The sequence below is a fragment of the Sceloporus occidentalis genome, unplaced genomic scaffold (assembly GCF_023333645.1).
Source record: "Sceloporus occidentalis isolate IW3139 unplaced genomic scaffold, rSceOcc1.0.p SCAF_1, whole genome shotgun sequence".
NCBI classification, from domain to species: domain Eukaryota; kingdom Metazoa; phylum Chordata; class Lepidosauria; order Squamata; family Phrynosomatidae; genus Sceloporus; species Sceloporus occidentalis.
This window is the reverse complement of record NW_028316981.1, coordinates 117,523,060-117,535,557: the sequence shown is the minus strand read 5'-3', so window position 1 is coordinate 117,535,557 and position 12,498 is coordinate 117,523,060. Positions and strand designations below refer to the sequence as shown.

The 12,498-nt window shown below is 44.4% G+C and overlaps 1 protein-coding gene across 2 annotated transcripts in view; it reads left to right on the top strand.

Moving 5' to 3' along the window:
• The window catches only part of LOC149322001 (dual specificity mitogen-activated protein kinase kinase 7), a 45,776-nt gene that overhangs the window by 18,816 nt on the left and 14,462 nt on the right, over positions 1-12,498 (top strand). For both annotated transcript variants that reach the window (XM_089532869.1, XM_089532859.1), the window contains 4 exons: positions 9,753-9,897; positions 10,646-10,712; positions 11,342-11,455; positions 11,796-11,915. In XM_089532869.1, the coding sequence (XP_089388995.1) occupies positions 9,753-9,897; positions 10,646-10,712; positions 11,342-11,455; positions 11,796-11,915 (446 nt within the window). The remainder of the gene's footprint in view (positions 1-9,752; positions 9,898-10,645; positions 10,713-11,341; positions 11,456-11,795; positions 11,916-12,498) is intronic.

Here is a 12,498-nt window from a genome sequence, read left to right as displayed (position 1 = left end):
ACGAGTACTTCCGTTTTCTCTGGATTCAGTCACTCTGAGTCTGTTTTCCCTCATCCAGCCCATTACCGACTCCAGACAGGCCATGAGAGGAGAGATGCCATTCCTGGTTACTGCATCAGTCGGAGACATAGAGAAGACTATTTGGGTGTCATCAGCGTACTGATAACCCCGCGCCCCATGTCTCCGGATGATCTCTCCCAGCGGTTTCATGTAAGACTAGGAATGGGAAGGGTAGCTATGAAAGAACTGGAAAAGATACTGAAGAGCAAAGACATACAATTGAGCACCAAAATCAGAATCACCCAGGCCATTGTGTTCCCAATTACGATGTATGGATGTGAGAGCTGGTCAGTGAAGGAAGCAGACAGAAAGAAAATAAGCTCATTCAAAATGTGATGCTGGAGAAGAGTACTTAGGATACCATGGACAGCCATGAAGACAAACAAATGGATTCTTGAATAGGTCAGGCCAAGGCTCTCCTTAGAAGCAAAGATTATCCTGTTGAGACTATCATACTTTGACCACATAATGAGAAGGTACGGATCACTAGAAAAAAACAATAATGCTAGGAAAAGTGGAGGGTGGAAGAAAAGAGAGGAAGACCACAAACCAGATGGGCAGACTCAATCATGGGGGTTATGGGCAAGTACTTGCGGGATCTGGGCAAGGAAGTGGAAGATCGGGATTCTTGAAGATGTCTCATCCACAGGGTTGCCATGAGTCAAAACTGACTCCAGGGCAGCTAACAACAAAGTCTGAAATCTATCACGCTATCTATGGACTTAAGAGAAATAGTTGTCTTTGTCTGGGAAAGCGGTCAAATGGCTAATAAGACCAGCTCAGCTCCCAAACAAATAAACCACTGGCTGGCAGAGCCAGTGCTAAGTAACAAAGCCTTTGAGTCTAAGTGTAGTATCACAAGGGGTATTACCAAAAGAGTTGTCAAGAAGTCCAAGGTCTAGGGCAGTGATGGTGAACCTTTTAGAGGCCGAGTGCCCAAACTGCAACCCAAAACCCACTTATTTATTGCAAAGTGCCATGTTCCTCTGGCTTTCTAGTGACAAACTCTGGCAAACTCTGTGCTGGGGCAATGGCACATGTGCCACAGGGAGGGCTCTGAGTGCCACTTCTGGCACACGTGCCATAGGTCCGCCATCACTGGTCTAGGGTATCAAATAGACAGGTAGATAAGGCAGTCCAAAGGTCAAGGGTTCCAGAAAGACAAAACAAGTCAGCAGTCCAAGAAACAAGGTTTCAGTCCAAAGATCAACGGGAGCCAGAGTACTTTCCCTAAGAAGGTCAAATAATCACTGGCAACTAGACAGACATCCTACAGTTGCTTATATGGGCATGCTGCAGGCATTCAGGTGCGTGTGATTACCAGCACGTTTCTGATAAAGCCTCCGTGACCTATGAAGGCACTCCCCTTCGGCTCTACACTGACTGAAGGTAGGCACACTCACTTGACCCTTTCCATGTCCACAGACTCTACCACAGGGAGACTCTGCTGAGCCTCCTGAGATGCCCCAGGCTGGAGTGGGCACAGCAGAGCTAGGACCGAGCTCAGGCTTCACAACTGCAGATTCAGGTCCCAGAGGCTCTGGCTCATCCCCTGAGTCCTTTTCCAGGCTAGGCACGACAGTGTGGGTAAAGTGTCAATGCATCATAGCTATTCTATGAGCAAGTTCAAAGTTTGTGAAAAATATGAGAAACTAGGCTAGAATATTGTTCTGTAAAAAAATGGTATGTCAAAGTAGCTTGAGATTGCACTCTTGGGTGCTTCATTGTATTTGAACATCCATTTTGGTACAAAGAAAGGGTGGACAAAGTACAGCCTGTGAGCTGCATGTGTACCCCAGGGCAGTTTTTGAGCCCCTCAAGGGCCACCAGCCCTACAGTTTTTATCTTTTAATTTTTTAAAAAAACAACAACACCCATGCCTGTGTTGGGTGCAATTGAGAAATAGTTAATATTTTCAGCCAGTTTTTCCTGCCTAAAAGAAAGGGTGGTCCGGGGCTGAGAACAATACAGGGAAGACCCCAAACTTGGTAGTAATTCTCCTTACCTGCCTCAGAAGTGGGGTGGGGGGGGGAGGATAATTTGAAAAAAAAATCAAAGGGTAGGGGCTTCTGGTTCCAAGATACCAAGAGGGGCCAGCACAACCTCTCACCCATGGCTGTTGCCTATCTCTGCTATGCAGCTTCCTCCTTGGTTTTTCTCTTCACTTTTACAACTAGCTGTTAACTTTTCATGGGTGTCATAGGCCCAAAACAGATGGGCAAAAAGCTTCACCTTCGGGCCAATCCGGTGGTGGATACATGCCCTCGGATTGGCCAGAAGCTGGAGGCTGGCCAACACAGCCCAAACCCATCCGCAAAAGGAGCAGGAGAAAACTATTCCTTGCCGGTGGTCTGTTCTGGACCATGGCAGCGGCCGTTAGACCCCATAGTAAAGTTGAAGGCTTTCATGGCTGGCATCCATAGTTTTTTGTGGAAGATGCCAGCCACAGATGCTGGCGAAATGTCAGAAAGAAACTCTGCTAGAACATGGCCACATAGCCCGAAAAACCCACAAAAAAAACCATAGTTAGTCTTCTGGATTGTTTGGCTTTGCAAGACAATAGCACTGCTTCACACAGGTAGCATGTATGAAAAACTGTATCTGAACTGTCTTTTTAGACTTCAGCTTAATAAATGTTCTGTCATTTAAAAAATCCCTGGACATGGAAAACTGTAATAAAAAAAAAAAAAAAAGGAAAACTGGTGTGACAAGGAAATAGAAATATCATATCTGTGAAGCTCTTTGTATGTTTTGTTGTTACATAATAATAATAATAATAATAATAATAATAATAATAATAATGGATCGGAGCGGGTTACAGTAAAAACATAAAAATTCATAATATGACATAATCATAAATTACACAATCCCTAACACTCCACCAACATAAAATTCAAATAGTCAATTACAAATACAAAATTAAAAACAGTTAAGAGATAGGCAAATGGAGAACAACAACTAGGGGCAGACGGGGTTATCTTTTGATGGGAAATCAGTCTGGGAAGGGCTGCCAGAAGAGATCCGTCTTTGACAGCCTTTTTGAAGGCATCAAGGGTGGTAATATGACGGATCTCCTCTGGCAGGTCATTTCACATTTTTGGAGTGGCCGATGAAAAAAAGTGTGGCCAATCTGGTCTTCTTCAGCTGCAGTAAATTCTTCCCAGAGGACCTGAGTGAGAGGGGTGGATTATAAGGAAGGAGACACTCCCGCAAGTAAGCTGCACCCAAGCCATGTAGGGCTTTAAAGGTCATAACCAACACCTTGTACTGCGCCCAGAAGCTGATTGGTAGCTAGTGGAGATTTTAAAAAAGGTGCTATGTGGTCAAATCTGGATTTACCAGTGATCAGCCTGGCTACCATATTCTGCACCTTGGTACCAAGTTAGCCCCATGTAGAGTTCATTGCAGAAGTTGAGATGAGAGGTTACCAGCCCATGTACCACCATTTCTAGGTCCTCTGGCTCCAGGTAGGGTCACAGCTGGCGTATCAACCAAAGCTGATAGCAGACACTTCTGGCCGTCGCATCTATCTGAGTTGACAACTGGAGTGATGAGTCCAGGAGCACCCCCAAGCTGCGAACACAGTCCTTTAGGGGATGTGTGACCCTGTCCAGAACTGGTTGGCATATCTCCAAGACCAGATTAGGGTTCCCTATGGTGAGTACCTCTGTCTTACTAGGATTCAACTTGAGTCTGTTTTTCCTTATCCAGTCCATTACTGACCTAAGACATTCATTCAGAGGAGAGATGCCTTCCTTAGTCACAAAGCAGTCCGAGACATGGAGAAACATATCTGGGTGTCATCAGTGTACTGATAACACCCGGCCCTTTACTCTGGATTATCTCACCCAGCTGTTTCATGTAAATGTTAAATAGCATAGGCGACAGAATGGCTCCTGAGGGACACCAGATTTTAGCTCCCTTTTCCAGGAGCAGCTGTCTCCTAGGCATCACCAATTAGAATCTGCCTGAGAGATAGGAATGGAACCACCGCAATAACAGTGCTCCCAATTCCCAGTTCTCCCAAGCGTTCCAGAAGGATACCATGGTCGATGGTATAGAAGGCCCCTGAGAGGTCCAACAGGATCACACTTCCCCTGTCGATGCCCAGACGAAGATCATTGATTAAGGCGACCATAGCATTTGCAACTCCATATCCTGTCCTGAAGCCGGAGTGTTTATATTTTTAAAAGATAGCTGGATTGTAACCCGCTGAAAATGTTCGATCCAGGGGAGGCTTCCAGGGAATACGCAGGGGGATAATTTGCAGCAATTCCCTCATCCCCTGCATCATGCTCCTATGCCACTCCAACCCTGTTTCATGAAGTCTACCACCCTTTGGAGCAGGCTGGGGAAGCAGGGTGTGGAGCCCCTCTTTAGAATCTGTGTGGGAGATGATGCAAGGGGATTCAGAAGGGAGGGAGGAATTACTGAAAATTGCCCCTTCTCATCCAACTGATGGGTCAAAGACCATTCCACTCATAGAGTGGTGTCGTTTATTCTAGCTGATGTAGGTCCAAAACACACTGCAGAAATAATCCATTTGAGACCACTTTACCTGCCCTGGTTCAGTGCTAGGGAATTCTGGGAACTGTAGTTTTGTGGGACATCTGTCAGAGAACACTGGTGCCACAATAAGCTAAAATTCCCAGAATTCCCTAGCACTGAGCGAGGGCAGTTAAAGTGGTCTCAAACTGGATTGTTTCTGCAGTGTGTTTAGTACCTCAGATAATTGATACACATGCACCTCAGTCTCAGGGCTGGGAGCCAAAGAATTGTGAGATCAGTTCTCAGAGGCCATGGATGCTTTTTTCCTGTTTCTTCAAAGCATAATTCCCCTCCTCTCCTTATCATGAGACACATTGTTTTTGAAGTTGAAAAGAATTTCAAAAGCAGCTTGTGAATATTTTAATGGGGCAGCTGTTCAGAGAAAAAAGGTCAGATTCCACTGGGTTAGTGGATGGAGCTCATTCATCTTTGGACCCCAGCACAACATCTTAGTAAGCATGTGAGGCATTGCATTTCAATCCATAATGCATTGCCAGCACAAGTGATTTCAAAGTGGAACTTAAGGGAAAGCCATGAGACCATACAGAGTCATACATGATTATCTTTTGAAGCAGAGTCACTGCCTGAAAACCCGCTGTTCTTGTGCCCAAAGGACAGGAGATGTACAAATGCCTGAAGATTCAAGAGAGACACTAATCTAGTACTAATAGCCTATGGTAACTATGGTAACACAGTGGAGGCATTTATTCTCAAACATTTCTCTGCAATTTTGAGGGGAAATAGCCAGTTATTTTTCTGAAAATAGGGGGAAAAATCATGGTATTAGCAAATCATGATGTGCATCCTTGTCCTTTTCAGAATCCTGGTGTGAAAGCCAGTACTTCTCTTTTTGGCGATTGTAGACCTTATTGCATTCTTCAGGTGTGTGAATGAATACATGTGTGTGTAGTTGAGATCTTTATTAGATGGTTAAATGCACCTGTTTCATTTTAAGACATGAACTGTGACACACAGAATATGAATTGCAGCATAGCTATTAGATTGCATTCTGATTGATCTAATGATACTTTGCTGAGCCTCAGTGTCAGATGAAGGCAAGTTAGGATTTCTGCACAAGGCATTTTGTACACCATCAACTTACATAGCTGTAGCATCTTTGCAGCTTTTTCTCCTTATTTATTTTGGGTTTAAGTCTGTTGCGAAGGACAAGAGGTGCTTCGGGCAATATCAAATAATTGTATTCATTGTGCTAGAGACATGAGATCTAACCATTCAGCTACTAACCATTGTTGCTAAAACAATTCCAGCATGACTTCCTATACTGGCTTGCATGTAATACTCCCAGTATAATGCAGTTTCCTGATCCATCTGTAAATGTCCTTAAGAGTTCTTTCTTTTAGTTATATGTCTGTCTTATGGTAGATGGTTGTCCTTGGTACACTTTCTTCAGACTTAGCACAAATTTTACTCTGAGGATATTTATAGTAAGACTCAACAATGAAGAATGTCCCTGGTTTAAGCTCATAGAGTGCTCCCACTGCCCAGCACTAGTTCAAGGTCTTGATCAACATACCAGGGAAGAAGAATAAGCTCATCCTACATCCCTACCCATGTCATACACCTTTTTGCTTAAACTTCTTTAAGTCATATTTGTCCTCCTTCCTGATCTTCTGTTCACTTGGCTCAGTTTAAAGCCATGTCACCTTAAATAAATAATAAATAATATTTTTTTTCTATCCCACTTTTTGCCAGGCAATCAAAGCGGCGTACAACAGGTTAAAATACATCCATATATACATAATGCCCCCCTTAAAACAAGATTAAACAATGTAAGATTAAAAACTACATATTAAAACCGACTAAGCTAAATAAAAATCATCATGGGCAGAGTTTACTGGATGGGAAGTCTTATTTGTGGCTGAGCATTTTATTCTGGGAAGGCTTGCCGGAAGAGATCCGTCTTAATGGCCTTTTTAAAGCTCTCTAGATTGGTAATTTGGCGGATCTCATCCGGCAGGCCATTCCATAAGTTGGGAGCGGCTGCAGAGAATGTCCTCTGGGAGGTCGCCGTCAACCTAGTCTTTAAAGGCTGTAATAAATTCCTCCCAGAGGACCTGAGTGTACAGGTCAGATTATATGTAAGCAGGCGATCCCTTAGATAGGTTGGGCCCAAGCCATGTAGGGCTTTAAAGGTGATAACCAACACCTTGTACTGTGCCCGGAAACTGATAGGCAGCCAGTGGAGTGACTTCAGTATTGGTGTTATATGGTCACTCCTTGCTGTTCCCATGACCAACCTGGCTGCCATATTCTGTACCAACTGGAGTTTCCGGACTAGGCACAAGGGTAGCCCCATGTAGAGCGCATTGCAAAAATCAAGTCTTGAGGTTATCAGTGCATGTACTACAGTTTCGAGGTCACCCTGTTCCAGGAAAGGGTGCAGCTGGCATATCAGCCGAAGCTGATAGCAGGCACTCTTGACCGTTGCATTCACCTGATTCCTCATCTGAAGCGACGGGTCAAGAAGCACCCCCAGACTGCGAACACAGTCCTTTGAGGGGAGCGTGAGCCCCTCTAGGACTGGAGGTTGCAGCCCAATCCCTGGTTTGGGGGCCCCTACCATAAGTACCTCCGTTTTGTCTGGATTCAACTTGAGCTTGTTTTCCCTCATCCAATCCAATCCATTACTGCCTGAAGACACTGGTTGAGGGGAGAGATGCCATCTGTCATTGTTGCTGATGACTGGGACATGGAGAAATATACTTGGGTATCATCAGCATATTGATAACATCCGGCCCCATATCCTCGGATGATTTCTCTCAGCGGCTTCATATAGATGTTAAATAGCATCGGGGACAGGATGGCGCCTTGAGGGACACCACAATTAAGCTCTGTTTTTGAAGAGCAACTGTCCCCAAGCATTACCCTCTGGAACCTGCCCAAGAGCAAAGCAGTGCCTCCAATTCCTAACTCTCTCAGGCGTTCCAGAAGGATATCGTGATCTACTGTATCAAATGCCGCTGAGAGGTCCAGCAACACCAACAGGGTCACGCTCCCTCTGTCGATGACTAGGTCATCAGTTAAAGCGACCATGGCAGTCTCCACCCCATACCCGGTCCTGAAGCCCGTTTGAAATGGATCAAGAAAATCAGCTTCATCCAAGAGCGCTTGGAGCTGAAGAGCAACTGCCCTCTCGATCACCTTGCTCAGAAATGGCAGATGAGAAACAGGCCTATAATTTTTCATCTCCAGGGGGTCCAGGGAGGGTTTTTTTCAAGAGCAGTCTAATGATCGCTTCTTTCAAAGTGGAAGGTATATGACCCTCCCCAAGGGAAGCATTGATGATACATCTAAGAAGTGCCATCAATGCCTCACCCCCCTGGACAGCCAGCCATGATGGGCAGGGATCAAGAAGGCATGTTGTCTTTTTTACCTTTTCAAGGATCTTGTCCACGTCATCAGTACTCACAAGCTCAAACTGATCCAGTTTAATCTCATAAACGGGTTTACTGGACACCTCAATAGTCAGTTTTTCTTCAACATTGGCATCCAAATGGGCTCTTATCTGAGAGATTTTGTCTGCAAAGTAGTTGTTAAAAGCGTCTCAGCAGGCCGTTGTTGGGTTAAGTAGAGGGTTCTGGATAGATGGCATCACCTTCAGTTCCCTTGCCATATAGTGTACGTGCAGGCATTATTGAGGCTATAGCAGGCCATCCGTTTCCTATCTGTACACTGTTAATAAACCAGTGTGGCATTTTCCCAGCCTGTAAACCACTAATATTCTGAAGCTACATGCATAGATGCCAGCAACTTGATTAAGCTGAGATACATGCTTTGTGGGGATATGGTGGCTCAAGTGGCTAAGATGCTGACTCTGCTGATTGCAAGATAAGCAGGTTGGCAGTTTGAGGCCAGGGTGCTGCATGATGGAGTGAGCTCCCATCACTAGTCTCAGCTTCTGCCAGCCTATCAGTTTGAAAGCATGCAAATGCTAGTACAGTCAGCCTTCCTTATCCACGGCTTTGTTATCCATGGATTCAAGCATCCACATCTTGAAAATATTCCAAAAAAGTATAAATTCCAAATAATGAACCTTGATTTTTCCATTTTATATAAGGGACACCATTTTGCTCTGCCATTATACTTAATGGGACTTGAGCATCCATGGATTTTGTTATCCATAGGGGATCCTGGAACCAAACCCCAGTGGATAACAAGGACCCACTGTAGATAAATAGGTACCAATCTGGTGGGAAGGTAAACAGCATTTTGTGCAGTCATGCTAGCCACATGATCACAGAGTAGTCTCTGACAACGCTGGCTCTTCGGCATAGTAACAGAGATAAGCAACACCCCCTATGGTCGGACACGACTTGACAACCTTGTCAACAGGGAATACCTTTACCTTTATGTGCTGTGTGGAGGCCCTGCATGAGGAACTACTGTTTCTGGGCCCAGAGTGCTATGATGAAAAGGCAAGTTAGGTTAGGTCTTGCTTCAAAAGCCACCCACAAGATAGTTCCCATTGTGGTCTCCACACTGGATTTGTGTGCTCAATTTACAGAACATAGTGAGAAAAGATAACAGATAATATCTCTCAATTAGTTATTGGTGTGATTTCACACAGTATAACAATGTTGTTGCTTAAGGAGAGGCTTTCAGAATTTTGAAGTTATTTATCAAACACATTTTGAAATAAACTGGTAAGTTATTCCCATTCATTTTCAAAGAGACCTGAAAATAATGTCTACTAAAACTGTGAACATGTATCATATTGGTTAGCCAAAGAAAAAATCTGTAGATAGATCATAAAATAGGGAGGGTGTGAATTGTTGCCAAGTATTATAATCCCCTTCAGTTCAAAACTAAGTCTGGCTCACCCTCATGTGGATATTCTTTAAACCTATGGCTTTCATGCAGAGGTACTTGCTATACAAAGAAAGCCATGAGATTTGAGGGCAGCTAGGTGAGTGCCAAGCAGAACTTAGGATAATGTCTGAATTCTACATCTTGATCCTAGAATTTAGTTAGGGTACCAGTACATTTTTCATGGAGCTGCTGCGTTGGTTCTTCAGCACCTCTGCCTTCAGAAACCTTTGGGGTTTAGGGTGCAACGGATCCTGCTTAAAACTAGGTCCAAGTATTGCTTCATCTTTGCTGACTTTTGATCTCTTCCTCCTTAGCACTGCAGCTTCCTTTAGCCAATGATGGCAGCAGCCGCTCCTCCTCTTTGGAAAATTCGCCCCAGCACACTCATCCATCACGCCCCCGAAATATGCTGGGCTTGCCTCCTCAGCCACCATTTCTCATGCACAGAAGCATGGAGAGGTAAGAAAACTTGGACCAAAATAGGTGCTGGTGTTCTCTGTTGAATTTAATACAGAAAGATGTGACTGTACAGCCTTGGATAAAACCAGGTTTGGGCCTGAATGGCTTCTCCACATTAATTGTGGTTCTTTATTACTGTTGCTACAACATAGTGACTATTTCACACTGGGCAGTATGTGAAGGCTTGAATTCTGGAGCCCCCCAACTGCTCTCTTATTGTTTTGAAAGTGCTGTCACTTAACACCTAAAGATTCTGTAACTATTACTTTAATAGGCTAGTTTACCTGAGGACCTTTTGTAAATTCATTGTGATACCTATATTAGATAATAAGAAGCTGAAACTAATGTTTATGAACAAGATCATGTACTAATGGGCTAATTCCGCCTATTGAATGAGTCATTTTTTGCATGAACATAGAGGTATGCAGTAGTGGGCATGTTAAATATAATCGCTATGATACTTAAATCTATAATGGCTACGAACTGCTGCTTACCATTAATTATTACCACCAATAAAAACTCAAGACTTAATGTGCATCATCGTTATTTACAACATGGTGAGAGATTTTTCTCATTTAGAGCTTTTCATGTTTATAGGATTGTCTAGATGCCCCTGTTGAGGATGGAAGTGTGCAGTCTTCCACTGTGTCTTGTGGGGGGCAATGAGAAAGAGTATATATTTATATTCCTTTGTCATGGATAGGAGCAGCTCTACAACATTTTATCTTTTCTCCCTCTCCCTTTCTAGTATAGAGATTGATCAGAAATTACAGGAAATTATGAAGCAAACGGGTTACTTGACCATTGGAGGACAGGTAAGATGATTTGATCTAGAGGAGAGGTGGGAATTGTGTGGCCCTCCAACTGTTGTTCTCTGCAGCTCCCAGCATTCTTCACAATTGGCTGTGCTGGCTAGGGTTTCTGGGTCTATAGTGTGTCTGTACAAGATAGGGTCATACCAAGCTGAATAGCTAGCTAAGGCAGGTGCCTTATTGGGGGACTGAGGAACAGGACAGAAGGCTGGGTATCCCATTAATCTGATGCCTAATGGCCCAGTCTGCACCTTAGAATGTGGGGGTTGTGGAACCTGTGTATCATTTCACTTTTATTCGTCTTTATCATAGTGCAAATGATAAGTCGAAGAGTTAAGGAAGAAGTGGTATGCCTTTCAAAAAGACAAACCCACTCTCCTTGTGCACCCCAAAATTTGTGCCCATGTCGGTGAAAACACATTGAAGTTGCCTTTGTATTTTATTTCCTCTTTATGTTCACAGTAGTTTCATGGGGCACATTTTAGCATATGAGGTGAGAGGTGCAGCAGTTTAAAATAACTCAAAATCTGTTGGATTAAGAGTTAATTTAAAAAGCAGTCGCCTTGTTCTCCGTGTACAACTGATTGATAAACAGCATCATTATTTGTATTTGTGTGCTCATCTTTTCACAGAGATACCAAGCAGAAATCAATGATTTAGAAAATCTGGGTGAGATTGGAAGTGGAACTTGTGGACAGGTGTGGAAAATGCGTTTCAAGAAGACAGGACACATCATAGCTGTAAAGGTGAGGCAAATCTACTTGAGTGTTGAGGTACAGGCACCTTAAACTGAAAATAAACGTTTGCAAAGGAGAGGGCAAGATCCTGCATGGATTCACTGCGTATCAGGTAAATATTTAAGGAGGCAGGATGATTTGGTTCTCTTTACAGCAGTTGAAGGGGTGGGATTGGATGGGATGAAATAGTTTGATTTGAGGCTTTAACTTTCCTGGATGGAGAATGGTGATACTCCTTAAATTATCATAAAGAATTAACTGACTGTAGTGTAAAACCTCATCACACTCTGCTCTTCTCCATCTTCCCACTTTTGTTCACATGTGCCTCATTCTGTTTTCTTGTGTTCAGCAAATGCGTCGTTCTGGTAACAAAGAAGAGAACAAGAGGATCCTAATGGACCTGGATGTAGTGCTGAAGAGCCATGACTGTCCTTACATTGTTCAGTGCTTCGGGACTTTTATCACAAATGTATGTGAATCCATTGTTAATATCTTTTCTAGTTTATTTTTATGTTTAAATGCAATGTGATTAGCCTAGTCCTGTGATGGCGAACCCATGGCACGCATACCATGGGTGGCACATGGCGCCATTTCGCCAGACACGGGGCGAGGGAGAAGGCGGAATGGGTGCGTGCCCGTTCCGCCTCCTCCCTGCCATTTTCGGGCCTCCCGCTGTCTCTCTTAGAGAACGGGAAGCCAGAAAATGGTGCCTGGAAGGAGGAGAAAGAGGCGTGCGTGCGTGCGTGCGTCTGTCTGTTTGTCTCCTCTTCCCAGCCATCTTCCCATTTCTCCGCGCGAAAGGGCTCCATGGAGCCCTTTCGCGCGGAGGAAAGGGAAGCCGAGGAGGATGAGGCTGGGACGCGTGCCCAGCCTCCTCCTCCTTGGCTTTTCCTTCCCCCGTTCACCCTCCCAGGCCCAAGGCAGTGCTGCCTTCGGTTTGGGAAGGCAGGGAAGGAAGGAGAAACGGCCCGTGCCCGCTTCTCCTTCCTTCCTCCCCTTCCCAGGCCCAAGGCTTCTCCTTCCCCCGCTCGCCCTCCCAGACCCACGGCTGC